General features: G+C 39.7%; 1 protein-coding gene across 2 annotated transcripts in view; it reads right to left on the bottom strand.

Moving 5' to 3' along the window:
- The window catches only part of GPR158 (G protein-coupled receptor 158), a 190,458-nt gene that overhangs the window by 37,316 nt on the left and 133,073 nt on the right, over window positions 1-20,069 (bottom strand). For both annotated transcript variants that reach the window (XM_077788579.1, XM_021533112.3), the window contains exon 6: window positions 16,043-16,152. In XM_077788579.1, the coding sequence (XP_077644705.1) occupies window positions 16,043-16,152 (110 nt within the window). The remainder of the gene's footprint in view (window positions 1-16,042; window positions 16,153-20,069) is intronic.

The following is a 20,069-nucleotide window of genomic DNA, read 5'->3' as shown; positions in this document are numbered from 1 at the left end:
CAAACTGACCATGAGCCAGCAGTGTACCCTTGTGGCAAAGGCCACCAGCCTTCTGGACCATACCAGGCAGAGCATGTTCAGCAAGTTGAGGAGGTGATCCTGTGCTTTACTCACAGTTGGTGGGACCAGAGCTGGTGTGCTGTGTCCAGCTCCAGGCTCACCAGCACAAGAGAGACATGGACATCATGGAGATAAGCCCTGTGAAGGGCCACAAAGATGACTGAAGGACTTGATCACCTTACAAAGTGGGAAGCTGAGGGCTGGGACTGTTCATCCTGGAGAAGAGAAGGCTCAGGGAGAAACTTATATAAATATATATAAATACCAATGTATATAAATACCTGATGGGAGGGAGTAGAGAAGATTGAGCCAAACTCCTGAGTGGTGCCCTATGTCCACATAAGAGGCAATGCGCAAAAACTGAAATCCTGGAAAATCCATGTAAACCTAAGAAAAACCTTGGAGAAATTCAGACTCTGACTGTAAATGGCACAGAGCATTCTGATCTGGCTAAGCCTGCTCTGAGCAGGCGAGTTGGACTCTGATCTCCAGAAGTCCTTCCCAACTTCAACTTTTCTGTGACTGTAAGCTTTGTACAGTTGATATACAGATGTATAGATGGAAGAAACTATATTTTATTAGTATGCTTTCTGTAACAAACTTTTTAATCAGACCTTAAATCTTAAGATTTAATATGCTTTAGAACTGTGTTGGTATTAAAACCTCAACAGTAGAAGCTTTTTTGTATAGCTTGTTCTATGATCTTCTTCTGAGCTTTGACTGAATATTCTACAAAGCATCACAAATTATGCTCTCAGGGGCCCACTAAAGTACACAGTCTCACTTTTATTTTTCAAATTTATCACTATACAGTACTGTCACCCATTCTAATGAAGAGGACAATGCAATTACTCAGACTCCTTTTCATGGTTATATATACATCCCTGCAACATACAACTTCAATAAATAAATGAAACATTCTCTTTATTTGACATTCTGCAATAAAATACGCACGTTAAAAAAGCCAATTCCAAGAAATACTAACTCTTATCTTCTGTGTTTTGTCTCAAAGAGGAAGAAATAGCATCATCTGACATCCTGAATTCCACGAACTGTTGTTTTCTGTTTTCAGCATAAAATAATGAAAGGAATTATAATTTAAATTGCAGTTGAAGGTTTAGTTGTCAAGAAAAACAAGAATAATGAGAGCTAATCTGTGGAGTGGCACTAATCTAAATGCCACAATTTTCAGGACAAAAGAGCAACAGTTGATTGCTATGAGATAGATAAAACACTCCTGTATTCTCACTAAAATCAAATGTAAAAGATGTTAAAAATACAGACACAGGCAATATACCCACAGGCAATCTAGAGCAATTATTGCCCTATTGCCAACAACATGGACTGAACAGAATGGGAGTAAAATGCAGTAAGCTTGAAGCTCCATAATATCTGCAAAGATAAACTAAGGGCAGAGTCCCATCTTCCCTTTGTGGTCACACACACACATTAGGAGTGTTGGTAACCAAGCTGCTTTTTAGAGAGTAGTAGTTTAAAAATAAATATTGCAATTAGAGACACATCAAATAGTGCTAAGAAATGCACTGGCAATGACCTTGCTTCAGAACAAATAACCCACGTAAGAAAACAGGGGGAAAAGGGGGGGAATTAATAAGACTCCTTTTGAATTAATAGTCAGACATTGACTCAAACTCAGACTTGGTGACATCCATGCAACACAAGAAGCAGATTTAGTCTCTTGAATATAACAAACAGCTTAAATGTGGTGTTTCATGTAGCATGACGATGAAAATAAAACAAATAAGCCTGGTCTAACTGAGCATGGAGATAAAAAGGAGCAGAACACACACTTTGTTTTCACTGAAAATAGTCTTGAGACATAATTTGGTTTCTGTATTCTGTCTGATAAGTCTTGCAAATGACATTGATGCCTCTGACTTTTCATGCTAATGATGCATGATGACAGACCTGAGGCTGTCCAGGGCAGGGCATGCTGCCAGCTCTTCATCCACCCGAGCCTGCTAGGGCTGCATCCAGGCTGCAAGCCTAGGAAACAGCTAAGCTTCAATGCTCACTGCATTCTGAGAAGACAGCTACAAAACCTTACTGGCTTTGATTTCCAATACCTTTCAGGGTACTCAGTTTTGCTGCTCTTGTCAGTCTTGTGTTTATTCCACAAACTGATGAGTCCACCCAGGAAATCCTTCTGGGATTTGGGATAAATAGGATTGTTTGGGTTTGCAGAATGACCTTTGTCAGTGACTTTACTATGTCACTGTCACTATGCTTCTAGTAAAAAGGTGCAGAAAACAACTACACAGTTCATTGACTTGATTTATAAATATTACCTTTATTCTTACAAAAAAAAAAAAAAAAAAAAGCCTCACAGCTGAAGTGTCAAGGGCTTTGGGTAGAGTTTTTTGTTTGGTTCTGTTCAGAAAGCTTGTGCACTTTGGCTGGAGTGCAGATATCACAGATAGCACATTCTGGCTGCCCTGTAACTCTGTTCAAGAAGGTGTTAGCTGAGGGGACCTGCATCTTTAGGAAGGTGTGGCAGAGAGCTGCTGTAGCTGGTGGCTGTGCTTTGTGCCTACTGGGCAAAGCAGACTTTGGCTCTGCATGATTTCTGAATGCTGCAGAAGGAAAACAAATGAAACACAGACAACTCTCAGTGCTCTCTGTTCAATCTACCTTTCTCAGCTCAAGCATCAGGTTAAATGCTTCAATGGTGCCTGGAGTTAGTTAAACCCAGGCAAGCTGTGCATGTGCAAGCAGGAGCACTGAGGTGTGGGCAGCAGGCACAGACAGTGGCAGCAAGCTACAGAATTGCTGCACTGATATTTCAAAGTGCAGGACTTCCTTCACAGGAGTGGTATTTCAAACAGACAGCCCAAAGAAGGAGGGAACAAGAGAGTTTGTAATGTACCTATGAGAAAGAATTGGTCTTGTCATTAAGGTGGAGAAACTGAGCAACAGACCTGGTTGTGGCTGACATCCAATTGAAAAGAACTCAGAAAGGAATTACTGGGATCCCAGAATTAGCCCTTCAAACAGCCACTAGAATTTGTCTAGCAATTAAATTACCCAAACAGAACTTGGGATCAGAAGACCTGTGGGGCAAAAAGGCATGTGAAAAAATCTACAGTAAAACTGTACTGCACCTGATGGTGCTAGACAAGACATTATATTCTTCAAACACCAGTCATAGTGTTTCAAGAAAAAAGATGCCTTACCTAGAGTTATCCCTTTTGAAGAAAGACTGAGGAGTGACACAAGCCTACCTGCTCTTGCAGTCTGCACAGGACTAAACCAGCAATGCTGCTGGCTCCACAGGAGTGATGAAGCTTCTTAAGATTAAACTTAAGCTGATCGAGGGTTCACAAGTCAAAATGGTAGCTGAAATAATGCCTAGTGCTCAAAGTAAATGCACAGCTATGTAAAATAAGTGTCATTTCAGAGTTAATTAGTGATCAAACATCCTGTAAGCTACCAAGTTAAATATGCATATAGATAAATAGATAATTGGAAATTACTTGGTTTATAGCTTTTACCATTATGTATGAATTAAGAGGAAAATAGCATGCCTCATTCTTGGTCTTGCTCAGCTTTGGAGAGGCAAGGAACAAAGAACTGAGGAACATCCTGGCAGAATACAGGACATTCATAAGAGTCCAAATGACCTATAGTTTTATGGTGATTTATGCTGCTTGCCACAGGTCAACAGCTTAAATGGAGAGAATCACTTGGTGCTCTGACAAACAATCAAGGAAGTAGGTAGTTCTGGCTCTTCAGAAGGGAAATAAAGACATCTAAATATACAACCCGGCCTCTGTAAGGCTAAATACAAATAGGAATTTGAAATGTATGGGTGCCCTAATCAGGGAAAACCTGGAGGAGATGGACTAGGCCAATGCTAAGGCAACTGTGCAATACTCTCATCTTCAAGAGACATATTATGGGTATGGCACAGAAATGTTGCATTAGCAAAAATGCACACCAGTATCAGGACTGGAAGCACCATCCCTATGTTAATGAGATGCACACCTCAGCTATTTGTTAAGAATTAGGTTTTTTCTTCAGTTTGGCTTCAAGTTGTGCCAAGGGAGGTTTAGATTGATGATTGAATAGTAGGAAAAAAATTCTTCCTGAAAAGGATTGTCAGGCATTGAAACAGTCTGCCCAGGGAAGTGGTTGAGTCACCCACCCTGAAGGTATTTAAAAGATGTCTAAGTGTGGCATGCAGGAACATAGTTTAGTGGTGATCCTGTCTGTGTTAAGTTTATGGTTGGTCTCAATGATCTTAAAGGTATTTTTCAACATAAATTTGGCATTCTGTGGCAGGTTTCTATAGCCTTTAGGTACCTGTACGATGTTGTATCTTGTGAAAAAAAGTCAAGTAATAGCATTTGTTTGGGTAGACCTGCTCCATGCTTCTATGCCTGGCACATACTCACATTCTCCTTTAGGCAAGACAGTTTATCTTTGGCAAACGAAAATTTTCAGCCAAAAACATAAAAGCCATTTGTTAGCACAGAAACCATTCAGGAAGAACTCCAGGACAGTTATAATAGCTGTCCAAGATCCTGAAAATCTCTGATGAGACCTAAGAGTTCTGAGCAAAGATAAACAAATACCAGAATGCCACATGAGAGAAACAGTATGCACAGAAACAAAGTTCAAAGACGAGTATAAATAATCATTGGTCGTTACCATCATGTTTGCCACCCAAATTAAAAAAAGCACGAAAACACACAGAATGGTCAGCACGGAATTTTTGCCTTGCTCACATCTGTGGTCCTGATGGTGCAGCTGTGCGGCATATGTGAGTGCAAATCTCAACAAAGAATGCAAAAAACAGTAGGATTTTGTTGACTGGGTTTCCAGACCTGAGGCCACATCTTAGGAAGCAAACAAACTGAGCACCAGCCAGTATTTCTGAGGATACACACTGACAAAATTTCATTACAAGAGACTGAGCCAGAGACAAACCTGAACATTACTTATTATATGTTCTTGCAAACTCCTACATTTTCATATGTTCATATATGGCAAACCAGTCAGTGACTCTTTTTCCTGGGTACAACAGTGTCATGGTTTACCAATCAACAAAAATAGGCTTTTGGTTCTCACAGGCCAATGGCAGCTGACCAGAAGACATCAATTGCTACTTTAACACAAAGTAGCATCACACCCTACAAGGATCCCAGAGCAACACACAGGCCATTTTCTCAACTAGCAAAGTAGCATTTGCAAATTGGCTAGAAACTTAGAATTGAGATTTGGTCATTGCAGCCACATTCTCCAAAGCATTTGAAAATGTACAGAGGAGCAAAGTCCAGAGCTGATTATGTTAATCCGATTTAAAAGAAAAAAAAGACTGTCCAGTCTAAGATAGAAGGCAGACTTATTGCTGAGGCAAGATCCTGCATAAAGCAATTAAGGCTTTTACAAAGGGATGGCTGTGACAGTGTAATTCCAACTCTTTTATCAGTTTCAAGCCTCTCACCACTATATGGAATTTTGTTCAAAGCCAACAAGAGAGTGATTTCAGAGGTGCTAGAGAAATATCTCAGGAATATATGATGATCATTTACAGACTGAAGGAAACCATAGGGGAACTAGAAAATATATGGTTTAAGAAAAATAATTTAATATATCAAGTTTTAATACTTAACTTCACAAAACAGTAGCATGAAAAACATTCTAAAAGCTTGTCACATGCAAAAACTAGAAAAGCAAGTCAAGGAGAACAACAGAAGATTTGTAAAACTGTGCTTACAAATTTGATTGCAATATCTGGAACTATACAGTTTATAGATTTTTAGTCTTGTTTTAGTGAGTGTTAGTAGCCCTGGTGAAGTTACCACAATACCATTCCTCTTTGTTTAGGGGCCATGAATTTATGTCATATGAACTGAAGTATGATTTCAGACATGTAATGCCTATTTGCATTATTCACAAGTGAACAGTAGAAAATAATATCAAAGAAATGCTGAAAAACATCTATGACAAAGGCCCTGATCCACATACAGCCACAAGGCAGAACCAGTGAATCGCCGGTTGCCAATGCCTGACATTTTTTAGAACAGAATGGTGAAAATAAGAACACGTGCACTGGTGAGGACTGATACCAGTCACAGAGGCTTAATGGTGGTATAAAAAGGCAGGCAAGGAGAAATAAAAAGTTTAGTAAGATTTGTGGGCACAAGAGTGGCTGCCACTTCCCAACAACTCTGTGCAAACCAGTGCTTGAGGCACAGCCTGCCAAGAGCAGGGGCCTCCCCACCAGCAGCCCTGCACTCACACGGAATTGTAGCCTCACCATGGCACACCTGGGAGGAACAGGTAGCATCTTACCAAAATCCCAGCAAGGGGGAGAAGGATTTTTTTGCTCAAGATCTCAGAAGAAAAGCAGATATTGCTGTAGCAGAGCCAAAAGCAGAACATGGCTCCACCAGGACAGCTGTGTTGCCCTGAACCACCAGAGCATAGCACTGCTGATAGCTGGGAAGAGACTCAGAGACCCCTGAGTAATGGAGCTCAGCATTAGAACTCCCAGCTAACTTAATTCACACACTGGAAACAAAACTCAAAATTTTACACTGATTATTAACAGCTAGGATTTTTAGATTTGCCAGAAACAGAGGCTCCATCTTGAACCATATACAGTAAATAAAAGTATGAACAGAGGCTCACAGTGCGCATGCAAAGAAGGTAGGACTCAAGAACATCCAAAACTTGGCCTGTACTGTAATACTATAGAGCAGAAAGACAGTTTTAATACAGTTTTTTTGGTTAGTGAATATTAAGTGAAAATGTTACAGATTAGTTCTAAAAGGAATAGCTTAAAACTTACAACTAAATGAATACTGAAGCTTTCTGCAGGACCTACTGTATATGCATGCCTGAGCTTCAAGCAGTCAAGTCAATATTATCTTGGTCTTTCCAGTTGGATCACGGATCCAATATATTGTATGTAAGATTTTTAGAGCATCTTGTGCCTCTTTCAGAAAAGCATCTATGAGGATAATTCACCAATGTGCACAGCAGTGCAATGCTAAATGAACTTTACTACTGTGCATGTTACAGCAGAGCAACACAACATTTTATGTCACCAGTGGTTGGTTACCACTGATCAGATACTCAATTATTCAAGAACATAATGGCAATTTTTTGCCTTCATAGAAATCCAGAAAATAGTAACTAATATGTGAGAATATTTGGTCCAGGGAGTGGTTTCCCCAGTACTTAAGATCTACATTAGAATAAGTGATCAGGAATAATAAATATCAAAGCAGCTGGTACACTCTAGCAAACAGTACCTCTATATGTCATTTCAGTCTAAAAATATGTTTAATATCCTAATAGATCAATACTATAAAGAATGGTTAAATATAGTTTGTATTATAAAGAAATATTCTATAATTCTTTATGAAATAAAAGCCAAGTATTGGACTAACCATTCAATTATACAGGTTGATCAGTTGTATAACACAGATCATTACATGCTTCAATTAAAATTCTTACCATTTGTAGTAGTATTTAACTACAAAATCTTCCAAGAGAGAAATCATTCTAGAACCAAAAGCAGCACAAAATTTTCATTGCTCCTCCAATCTATTTCGATTTTTAATAGCTAAACACCCTTCTGAGAAAAATGTATGCCAGATTGCTCATTTGAATTTCTCTGGCTCTGGCTTCCAGCTACCAGATCTTATTAAACCTCAGTCCAATAGATTAAAGAGTCCTTTGTGACTACTTTTCCTCTCCCTGCTTGTTTATAGACCACAGAAGAAGTCATCTCTCAATCTTCTTGTGAATCCAAAAACCAGATTAGCTTCCACTGTATCAAGGATTTTCCCAGCCCTCAAATACTTTCTGAACCACAACCACCTATTGTGTACCTACTTTAAAAATGCATCTCAATAGGGCACACTGCATTTATACAAGTTTCAAATATGTTGTCTCCTGTTGTAAAATCAATTCCCGACTGATTAACCTCCTATTCTCCACAACATTTTGTCTTTAAATAGTCCCTAGTTATAATTTGCCCTTTGGTTGCACTCAAATGCATCTCTTTGACTAAGACCATAACATCATGGACATGGCAGAGATGTTTAATGCTTTCATTGGCTCTGTCTGCAACACTGATGATGGGCTAAGAGGGTCCCAGAGTGCCCTGAGCTGCAGAACCATGGCTGTGAGCATGAACAACTCCCAGTTGACTCTGAACTTCTACAGGATCTGCTGTTCCAGCTGGATCCCTCTATGGAGCTTGATGGGATTCATCCAAGAACACTCAAAGAGCTGGATGATTCATTGCAAGGCCTCTTGTAATGCTTTCTGAACAGTTTTAGGAAGATTTGCTTGGAAGATGGCTCATGTCCCAATGTCCCAAAAAGGATGACCCTAGAAACTACAGGCCTTTTAGTATTTCTTCAGTGATTGGTAGACTTCAGGAGATTATTCTGAAAGTTACTGAAAGACACCTGAAGGACAACACACGGTCATGGGTCAGAGCCAACATGGCTTCACAAGGGGAAAATCCTGCTTGTCAAACTTAATTTCCTTTTATGAAAAGTAACTCACCTAGTTTATCAAGGAAAGCCAGTTGATACAATCTTTCTGGACTTCAGCAAAACTTTCAATACTGTCTCTCACAGTATCCTTCTGCACAAGATGTCCAGCTCACAGCTGGATAAACACATCATGTGATGGGTAAGCAATTGGCTCATGGGTCTGAAACTGAGAGGAGACACCATCACAACTTCTCTGTGATGGGAAGAGGAGGGTCAGACACTGATCTCTTCTCTGTGGTGACCAGAGACAGGATCCAAGGGAACAGCCTAAGTTTGTGTCACGAGGGTTTAGGCTGTATATTAGTAAAACTTTCTTTATGCAGAGGGTGGTTGGGCACTGGAACAGGCTCCCCAGGCCAGTGGTCATGGCACCAAGCCTGTCTGAATTCAAAAAGTAATTGGACAATGCTTCAGGCTTATGGTGGGATTCCTGTGCTGTCCTGTGCAGGGCAGGAGTTAGACTTTGATGAATCTTGTGGATCCATTCCAACTCAAGATACTCCATGATTCTAGTAAAAAATACTTTTCACTACTAGGCTTTCTGAAACAGAATTTACTATTTCACTAAGCTTCATTATCCACAAATTTTGTGAGTAATCATTTTGTTCTTTGTTGTTCATTTCAACTGAAAATGCTAAATAGTATCAGGCTTACTCCTGATCCTTCACAGTAGGTCATCAGAAGCATCCTCTCCAGTCATGGTTCTTCACTGACCATCAGTGGATGTGATCTGCAAATCTCTGCTTCCACTGTGATCAGCCTGTCTGTGAGTCACATACTTCATGCCCTCATACCACTCCTCCACAAATAGCTGTAAGTCAAGTATTGCAGTGTAATGCCTGGTTTCTCCTTTATGCAATAATCCCACCCACCAGAGATACCTTGTTCCACTGACCAATTCCATCCTTCCCATGTAATGAGAAAAAACAGTCTATAAAGCTATTATTACTGGTATTGCAATGCATGCACAAATGCACACCTAGCTGGAAGGTATTGCCTCACAGCACAAAATTTTGCTAGACTTGGATATCCTTGGAAAGGACAGGTTCCACTTTCAGCTCTGAAGCCCTTCTGCCATCATGCTAACCTGATGTACAAAACCAGTCCTTTCTTACAATATCTGCCTGGGTGCTCTTGCATGCCATTAAAAGACATCTGAGAGGTCTTGTAATACCTGTGGATCATTACAAAGTACCTTCCACTTCCAACCCACTGATGTTTTTCTTCTAATCAAGATAACAATGTAATTGAATATTAAAACATTAGATAATTTCTTTATCTTCTCTTTGAACTTTCCTAGCCAAACTCAGTCTGATATGATATAGCAGAATGTTGGCTACATTAAGGTGATTAAAACACCAGCCCATGGAACTGTACAGCTGTATCCACAACAATTTCTACAAGTTAAATATTAATAGGAATATGGATGAGCATATTTTCCAGGATCCCAGTGCTCTATTAATCTTAAATACATTATATGCTGCTGATTTTCTTGCTTTAAGACAATGTTTATTAGTCCCACTTATACATCGAGCTCCATCAAGATTAATTCTGTTTTTTTAACAGCTGTGCTACATTTTGCTAGTTTATAAGAACGTAGATATTTTATTCAGAAATATGAAACTGAACCATAATACTGTCTAGTTAAGGCTAGATATTGCTTGAAAATGGCAGGGATACAAAAGAGCTAAATAGGATTTTAATAATGTAGGTTTTATTGAGAAAAAAAACCCACAGTGCAACAATGTGACTCATTTAATCTAGAAGAACTGCAATAATAAGAATTTCATCTTGAATGTGCACCATGCAAGAATGCTATATGGAGTTTACTGCCTAAAGCCCTGTTTTGTTGTATACCATTAAAATAAGTAAGCAAAGTAGCAAAGGTTTGCAGCAGACATGAGGCATGAATTATACTAATGAAATTAATTAATTAGGTTAACGCATGCTAACAAGAAAACAAATTTTTCCATGACTGGTCTAATTAGTGAAACTTCATTTCTTAGGAACTCTTACTGTATGTGCAGACACTTTTTCAGCAAGCTCAGCATCTTCCCTCCCTAACCTGCATCCCCCAGCCTTTCACAGCCTTTCACTCTGTACCCAGCCCCTAAAATCCTCATTTCTCTGCCATTTTCTCCAGGAGCCAGACCTGAGGCACCAGCACTGTGTGGGAGCCACCAGCACAGTGTGTCCACTGACCACCCAGGGCAGACCAGGCAAAGAAGGACCCACTAGTGCTGTAGGTTTCAGCCTTTGCTCTGTGGGAGCATGAGTAAGATCTGTTTTCTGCCCCAAAATTGTTTTTCACAAAGCTTTGTAGGACTCAGTTCATACAACATCAGGTCCCAAAACATGCAGTTTCTAGGGAAGAGACAGACAAATGGTTGGAATAATTATGGAAAGCCCCTGCAGTGTAAAAATCTCTACAGCTTGGCCAAACCACTCCTTTTTCTGTATTGCAAACACTGAAATCCTGTGAGTCAAGCTAAAGCAGTAAAAACCCAAGCAATGGGTTTTTGCTGCAGTTAAAGCAGTAAAACACCAAGCAATGGCAATTCAACAAAGGCAGTATCAGACCAGCACTCTGTACACTGAATTTCTGCAACAGTAACATCTGCCTTGAAAACAATTTTTCCTCCTTTTGTTTCATGTGAGATAACAACAACTTCAGAAATCACTGTGGACCACATCCAGCGGCAAAATCCAACCATGAATGCATCTGTCTAAAGGCATTTCACTCTCACCATCCAAAAGAAAAAAAGATAATTCAATAGGAAGTAAAGCCTCCACTTTTTTTGAGTGCTCAACCAACCAAAACACGAGGGCCTAACTCATTAAAAAAAAAAACAAAAACCACGGTGGTTCACCACTACAGCCGATGCTCATCTCGCTTTGCTTGCCAATTTAAGTCAAGTTACACAGTAACCCTCCTCCAAGACAAAACTTCTCTCTGCAGTGCTTCATCACCAGTGTCCCATTTCATGGAACCACTGGGTAGGGGTGTATTGGCAGCATGGAAACGTCACCTACAGCCCTATGACCTGTGAAATATTGGCCATGCAATAATCCAGCTGTAAGGGTTTCAATTGATGAGATACCTTTTTCCCCCTTCTGCACCACATTCCCACCAGACAATTTTAGACAAGATCATCTGTATCCTCTTTCCCAGCCCTAGATGACCTAGGGGAGGTCATACATGTCATATGTTGTGGTTAGGAATGGTATTCCCAAGTTCAGTGTTCCCACTGTAAAACCCCAGACCACATGCCACTTGCTCACTTCCCCCCACCTCCCCCTGTGGCAGGATGAAGAGAAAAAATGAAATTACAAAAAGATAATCATGATAATCTTGTCACATGATAAGAACAATTTAGCAAAACAGCAATGAAATAAGAAAAGAAACAGTAACAACATACAATACTAAAACCGGAGTGTACAAGTGAGACAAACAATTCACAGGTGAGTGGTCCCCATGTGCCACCCATCCTCCACCCTCAGTGGTTCCCTGCACACGAGTGAGGCAATACCCAATAACCCCAGGGCCCTGGCTGTGCCCATCCTACCTGATGCTAACTTTTACTCTGTCCTGGCTGGAACATGATGTTCCACCATATCCTCACCACTGATGCTTCAAGAAACAAACTGACATCTTCTTTGGGTTCTCTGCTTTGAGTGTCCTCTTCAGTAAGATACTGAACCACAGCCCAGAGAACCGCAGAATCATTTAATTGTTTATGCTGGGAAAGACCCTTAAGATCATCAAGTCCAACCATAAATCTAACACTGCCAAATGAGCCACTAATCCATGTCCCCCACTAAAACATGCCTCTAAACACCTACACACTACCCACCACTGCTTTTCTACTCCTTTCTTTAGCACCTCCAAAACCTGTAGGAAGGTCCGCTACTTGCTCCAGCTGTACCAGATGGCAAAACACAGCAATATAATCCTAGCACAGCATTCAGCTGAAATGCAGAATTGCATCATAGTGTTAACATCTTGTTTTCCCACTAACACTCCCATCTCACCATCACTGCTTACAAAACAGCAGAGATTATGTCATTATCATATTTCTCATACCTGAAACATCACTTTCCCCATACCTTCTCATTCTCCTCACTTTCCCACTCTACTTTGTTTCTCATACTAATATCAGAAATGGAGATTCCCATAACTAGAGACACCATTCCTGGGTTTCCTTTTCCTAAAATATCAGAAAACTATCCTATGTATACACACACAAGTGCATACATTTGTCTGTATATATGTTAATTTGTTTCATTCTTATACTTTAGTCCAGAATTAAGGATTCTGTATTAATCCTGACATGAAGGTGACAGGAGTTCACACAATATTAAAAATAATGAGATAAAACACAGGGGGTTTTGGACACAGAGAGTCTTCAGTAACAGAAATTACTGAAAGGTGCAACATCAGCTCTTTTAAACCCAAAAGGTTAAATTTGAAACATCATTATTTTTTGAGAGAAGTATTTTGAAAAATTCATTGTTAAGGAGAGTATTGTATTTTACGTTCATAGCTCTTCAGCTAGATTTCTTAAATTAAGCTCATTTCCATGCCCCCATCCTTCCACCCCCATAAACATCAGCTTGTTATTTAAAAAATGCACAGTGAATAAGAAAGAGGCAATTAAGGATGAGGCACAGTAGAAATTGACTGTGACAGGTGTTCAAAGAATGAATCAGTACATGACTTCCCTGTTCTTTTACTCTTCTTTAAGCATCTGCTTTTGACTTCTTTTCTGATTTCCCCCTGATACCTGACCCTAAGAAAACCTCTGAGACCTCCTTAGAAAGTGAGGAGCCACAGGAAAATTTTAAAAGCTACAAAAGCCCTAGGCATGTCCAGTGACTCCTACCTGGCTTTGGTTCACCTTCAGACTCCAATGCTACTGAAAGCATCTCCTTTGTTGAGAACTATAGCATTTGACTTTCTCATTATCATTAATAGCTACCTTTAGACAATATTGGTTTTCCCATTTAACTCAGAAAAATCACAAGTTACTTGCTGGCAATTGGTTCTTCCCCCAGGCAGGACACAGCCTAGCTGCAGGAGGGAACCAGTGCTTGTCAGAAGTATCTGTGATGTCTGCAGTAAGCCATTCCTCAATCCTGCTGATTGAATTAGATCTGCCAAAATTTTCTACTAATTTTCTATTAACATTACATTGTTCCTAACAGTGTAACTGCTGTGAACGTATATAATAATATATATATATATAACTTTACTCTGTCTTTTGCAAGGCATACTCTGGGACTGATACATTCAAACCCAAAAAAGACCACAATATCACTAATGTAAGAAAGGAATGGTCAGGATATCTGAGTGGAAAACAAAATACAGACTCCTAGACAAAGTAATTCTAGATTGACATACTAAATAGGATTTTTTTCCCTCTTTGAGAAATACAGAATTATTCAGAAGGGCAGCCAATGATCACAGCAGGGTTAACAGTGAATCCAGACCAGGTTGCTCAGGGCTTTACCCAGTTGGGTCTTGAAAGCCTCCAAGTATGGAAATTCATAACCCCATAAGCAACCAGCTGCACTGCTTAATCATCCTGACACTGAAAATGTTTTCCTCATATAACATTGATATTCATTCAGACTGCATAAAGCTGAAATCTCCTATTTCAATTTGTCAGTGTCTTTTGTTCTCCCTCTATACACTGCTGTAAAGAACCTGACTTCACCTCCCTGTAAGTGTTGGATAGCTCATGTTAGGTTCCTCCAATGCCATATTTTCTTCATGCTGAACAAGCCCTGCTATCTTGGCCTCTTTTTGCAGGACCAGTGCTCCAAGCCCTTGACCATTTTGATGGCCTTCCACTGAACTCATCTAAGTTCGCTGACATGTGAACACATCACTGCAGATATAGTCTGAGTAAAGGAGAATGATCACTTCCCTCAGCCTTCAGGCTGCTGTCCCATTGATAAAATCCTGTCTGTTGCTATCTTTCATTGCTTTGTGATGATCAAGGATGTACTGCATTCTTGGTTTCTTATTAAATTTTGTCTTATTTGCTGGCCCTGTCAGCACAGGTGCCAAGTAACACCAAACAGCTGAATGAACAAGCAGAAGACTTTCTGCCCAATTTTGCAGCCTATCCTCACTTAATACGAATGGAAGATCAACTGTCCTGTCAGGATAGCTACTTCCTCACATCATGTACAATCATACAAAGAACCTGTTAGGATAGCAGAAGTGCAATGACAACATGAGCCACCCACAGTCTCAGGCTTTTTATCTATCTGAGCTATAGATAACAAAGCATTCAAGCAAAGTCACCAGCTCCCTCTCTTCTCTACTGCTCTACTTGTTTTACTTTTTGCATCAGAAATTGTTCATCCCAGAAAATATTATGGGGGTGTGGGATTTTCTTGGTCATTTCCAATGCAAAGATGTGGCCAGACACAGCATTTTACAATTACAGTTTACTAACCTAAATATACACTTGTAACCAGGGACATAAATTAAAGGGAGCTGCAAGAAGGAGCTCTGTTTTAATGGGAAACCAGGGGTTTCCACATAATATGTGACAAGTCAATAATGCATCAAGAAACACAAAATATTTTTAGTTCTCATTCAGTTTATGAGCATAATACCAAACCTCCTCTATCTAACATGCCAACACACAGTAATGAGACTAAGACAAAAAGATGAGTGACCATACTTCATCCAATATGTTCAGGTATCAATATACTGCTTGTCTCTTTGTTTGAATAAAGATACTTACAGAATGTATCAGTAATTTTATTCATTAATGTTTAAAGAGGGAAAAGTATTAGGATTTTATCCAGCATACAAAGAAAAGGCTTCAATTTTTAAGGGGACTGTAGAAGGGGGAATTTCAGTTGGGCCTCTAAATCTTAAATCTCTGAGTCACATATGAATGCACTGCCAACCCCATGGAACCCAGAATCTGCCTCAAATTTTTGCTGGCAAGTATAGATGCTTATGAGTGTGTAGCTTGTTTACCTGAAGAAAACAGCTCTTAAGAGCCATAAGAAAACACAGTAAGTACACACACCATAGTCTATTTCTTTACCCACCATTGCTGTGTCTAAACATTTCAAAAGCATCTCTCTATGAACACTTCACAGGGAAACTTTTGAACACTCTACGAATACTTTATTTTTTTATATTCAAGGAAAACATATTCACCTCCTGTGAAAAGGGGTTCTTGCACAATTTAACAGTTAATGTATATATAATTTTCATCATATCCTGTCAGCATTCATAGCTCTCAACTCAGATTAGTAGCATATAATTTGAGCAGGAAAATTGAGGAGAAATACATGGTGGGTTTAAAATCAGAAATTGCACTTGTTTATGATAATATTTGCAGCTTTTCCATCTAAGTACCCACACAGATTGCACATACTCCCACAGAGATGGAAATTAATATGTGAAATACCTGTGCAGCTTGAGTGTCACAGTTCCATAAACAGTAGCAAAGCCCAGAAGACGAACCCATCTTAGGAGAACACAGCGAAATATACTTGGCTCAAAATACAAAATGACAACCTATAGAACAGAAAGATAGAGAGAGCTTCAGTACTGCTTTCATGAGAAAGTAGTTCTTCATTCAAATGCAGAATAGTTGCAAAACAGGACAGCAGACACATTTCAGCTCGTACTGCTGTATATTTAGATTTTCTAGTAAAGCATTGGGATGATCAGATCAACCAGCTGGCACAGTTCTAGGCACCAACTCCTTTTTGAAGAGAGCTGGCAAAAACCCTGTGACAGACTGTGAAGTGACAACACTTTTAAATGCAATTCCACTGACTTTTCTTAACTGAGTGAAAACATGTACCAGAGAGGAGGATAGAACAGACAAAGACTTTTTCCTTGAGCAATTCAAGTGATATGCAGCTGGTTTCATTCTGGTTTGATAGGCTGTATTTACTAGGTTACACTTCAAAGTCACTCCTAATAAACCTAGCAAAAGGATAACTGCTCATTTTTCTCTGCCAAAATAAAAATAATTGCACTGGCCTCTTTCTATCCAAAATATGAAATATTTCTGACACATTTAACTCTTTCTTTGCCATACATTTCACTTAAGCTATATCAAATCTCCCCGTGCATCACTAATTTATTAAGGAAAATAACCTTTTTGTTCACCTATGCATTTCTTTAACCACAATAAAAAAATGTCCTACCAGCCTTTTGCCCTGTCTGCCAAGGATCCTGCACAAGGACAACACTCCATAAGCAGTCAAAGAAAGCTACTTCTGTAGGTATAATGCATATAGAAGCTTCACTATCAAGTAAAATACTATTCTTCTCTAAAACAGGGTTTCTCAGTAAACTCAGTCACAATTTGAATCAGGAGTACATTTCTTCATTCCAGCAGACATTGTCCCTGGTGTCCTGAGTGTTGATTCCATATTCCTTCTCACTCATCTGGTCCCCCTAGGAGCCTGCTGCCCCAGGAATTTGTTGGAAAACTGTCCCTACCATACATGTAGATCCTGCTTGGTCCTGAAAACTTAGATCCAATGCATTCCATGTGTCTGACCAAAACCTGGTAAAACAACCCAATGCACCATAGTAAAAATTAATTAGGTAATCCTGGTCTAGAGAAAGCAAGCACTGAAACATTTCAGGCCATCTGTCACAGCTTCATTTACAGTCAGTACATTCTGGCAGCAGAGATAGTATTGTGTCTACTGGCTGCCACACATTATTTTCCTAAGTAAATGCTCTACTGCGTGGGAATTCAAGTTCAGGATATTGGCCAAAAGCCCAGGACTACATCCTTTGGGTGACATAGACTTCTTTAGAAGAGTAGGGGCAAAAATGGCAGATGTGGGCTGGGAGAGATGGAAGCTGCTGTGCTTCATTGGAATGCTTTTTTATACAGCAGAATCAAACTATTCCTTTTAAAAATATCATTTGCTGAATCAAACTGTACTGCAAAATTTTATCTGCTTTTTTTCACTGTTATTAGACTGATATGGAATCACAGAATATAATGAGTTATAAGGGACCCACAAAGACCATCAAGTCTAACTACTGGCAATGCATAAGACCACCCCAAGAAACACACCATGTGCCTGAGTCCAAATGCTTCTTGAACTCAGGCTGGTGCTGTGACCACTGCCCTGGGGAGCCTGTTCCACTGCCCAACCATCCTTTAGGTGAAAAACATTTTCCTGATTTGGCATGCTTCAATGTAGACATTTTCTGGGATTCTGACAAACTGTCCATGTAAGAAAGGCAGCAGCTTTTCTCCTTGGAAAATCAGTTGGAAACCAAAATACATCCAAATATTCATTACCATGCTTAGGCAAACAGAGCATCCAGCAAAAAGTTCCTCAGGAAGACCTGAATGGCAGCAATGACCTCTTATCCTAATATACAGTTACATAGATTAGGACAGTTGCAGAACCTGAGCGAAGTCTGTAGCAGTAACTTGTCTCCTGAGGTTTGCTGGGGGTAGAAAACACCATGTTTCATCTTTGATTCTTTCAAACAAGAAAATCAATGTCCAAAAAAGACTGGCATTTCAAAGTTGATTTGAAAGCAGAATTTTTCAGATAATTGAAATGGGAAGGTCTGAAAACTCTCCAGGCACAGAATTTTCTGAACAAGGGCAACAGCTCTCTTTGCCATGCAGTCTGACACAGCAATTTCATCTGCTGCTGCTTGTTGAAACATTTAACTGCATGTGTCTAGAAAATATCATTGATTTGCATTGTATCATTTGTATGAGCAGCTGAGGAATTTGGCTAGATATCAGCCAAGAAACCACCACTTCAAATGCACCCTGGTGTGAGCTGGTGCGACAGCCCACTGTGAAGGCTGTAGAGGCAAGGCTCTGTTGGAGAAAACTGTTCCCATTTTCCCATTTGAAATAGACATATTTTAACTTCTCCTTCACCCCCATGATGAAAGATACTGCAGAAGTAAGATTTCATCCAAGTTTGAATCTTCTGTGTTTATACGATGGAGAATCCTAACAGTGCCTTCACAAAAGTCAGTGTCCATTTCTGCCTATTCTTGCACATGGTCTGTCATGGATCCAAGCTTTGAAGAGCCAGAATTGCTATATGCACATTTTGCTTTCTTCTTAGGCATTGCAGAAGGTTATTCTAAGCATATGTCATCCCCATTCCCATCAGGGTTCACCAGAATGTTCAGGTGACTGCCCTAAGCTCTTATCAGAATTACATTGATTATAAGCACCATGAATTTTAGAGGCACAATTTTTAAATGGAACAATCTTTAATGGATTGGAGCCAAGGGGCTACAGAAACACTGCCCTGGAAGCCTTGCTCTATTTTAAATGCAAGAGGAATACAGTTCTTGCAAAGAATCTGGTCCGAAGTATGACTGCTACACTCCAATCCTCACTCTCCCTAGCAAAAAAAAAAAACCAAAACCAACAAAAAACAAAACAAAAGCAAAAAAAAAAACCCAACAAAGCCAAAAACCACAAAACCAAATGAAAAACAACAACCACAAAATGAAACCAAATTAAAAAAAAAAAAAAAGAAGAAGAACATAACACAGAAAAGTCTTGGATTTGTTTCATATCAGCCTCTTCTACCATATCAAAATCCCCATTCCCTAGTGTTATCCCAGAGCTCAGCCTTCTTCAAGTGACAGCAAATGTGCAGCAAAAGGTTGCTGAGCTCCAAGTGAGGAGCTTAGGATGAACACCAGATTCACCCACACATCCAGGCTGCTCTCAGCAAAACAAGGGAATCCCTCAGTTCTAAAAGACTACCCTGCCCACCAAAAATCTGACAATATTTCATTTTCTCTTTTTGCATTTACAATGCAATAGACCATGATCTTCTTAAAAATGCTGGGAGGTTTTGCTGATGGAAGGAAACAAAACATCTTTACTCTACATCAAGAAATGTGTTATCATCAGTTTTGCCAGCTCCTGGCATGCACTAGACATCAGTTTCTGCTACTTAAAAAAAGATCTGGGGAAAATTAATTGGAAACTAGAAGATAAGCCAAACAGTGGCTGTTCATGTCCCAGTTACTGCAGCTGTGCGTGAGACTTCACGAACTGTGACTCGTCTTTGTCATTTGGACAAATGAGTTTAGATGTTTGCTTTTAAACTCAATGTGGTTTAAGCTATTACTATCCTTGCCAAAACACTGTGCCAGTAGTCACGCTACCACTTGTGGAGTCAGAGATGAAAAGACTTCCTAAGGTCACCAGCTAACTGTCAAGTGTGTTTAGAGCTGCAGACTTACAGACACAGAAGAGGGACTTAACCTGCTGACACAGCAATCAGCCAGCTTAGTTATTCATCTGACATGAAGAACAGGCACCAGATCCAGGCAAAACTATTGAATAATATGCACTTCCCCAAGGTGCAGTGACTGGGAATCAGTCTGCCTAAATCAAACATATGATTTCTTCCTACACTGTTGTAAGGGGTCTAGTAAATCAGGCCTACTAATGCAAATTT

The sequence above is a fragment of the Lonchura striata genome, chromosome 1, assembly GCF_046129695.1.
Source record: "Lonchura striata isolate bLonStr1 chromosome 1, bLonStr1.mat, whole genome shotgun sequence".
NCBI classification, from domain to species: Eukaryota; Metazoa; Chordata; class Aves; order Passeriformes; family Estrildidae; genus Lonchura; species Lonchura striata.
This window is presented reverse-complemented; position numbering and strand designations above follow the sequence as displayed.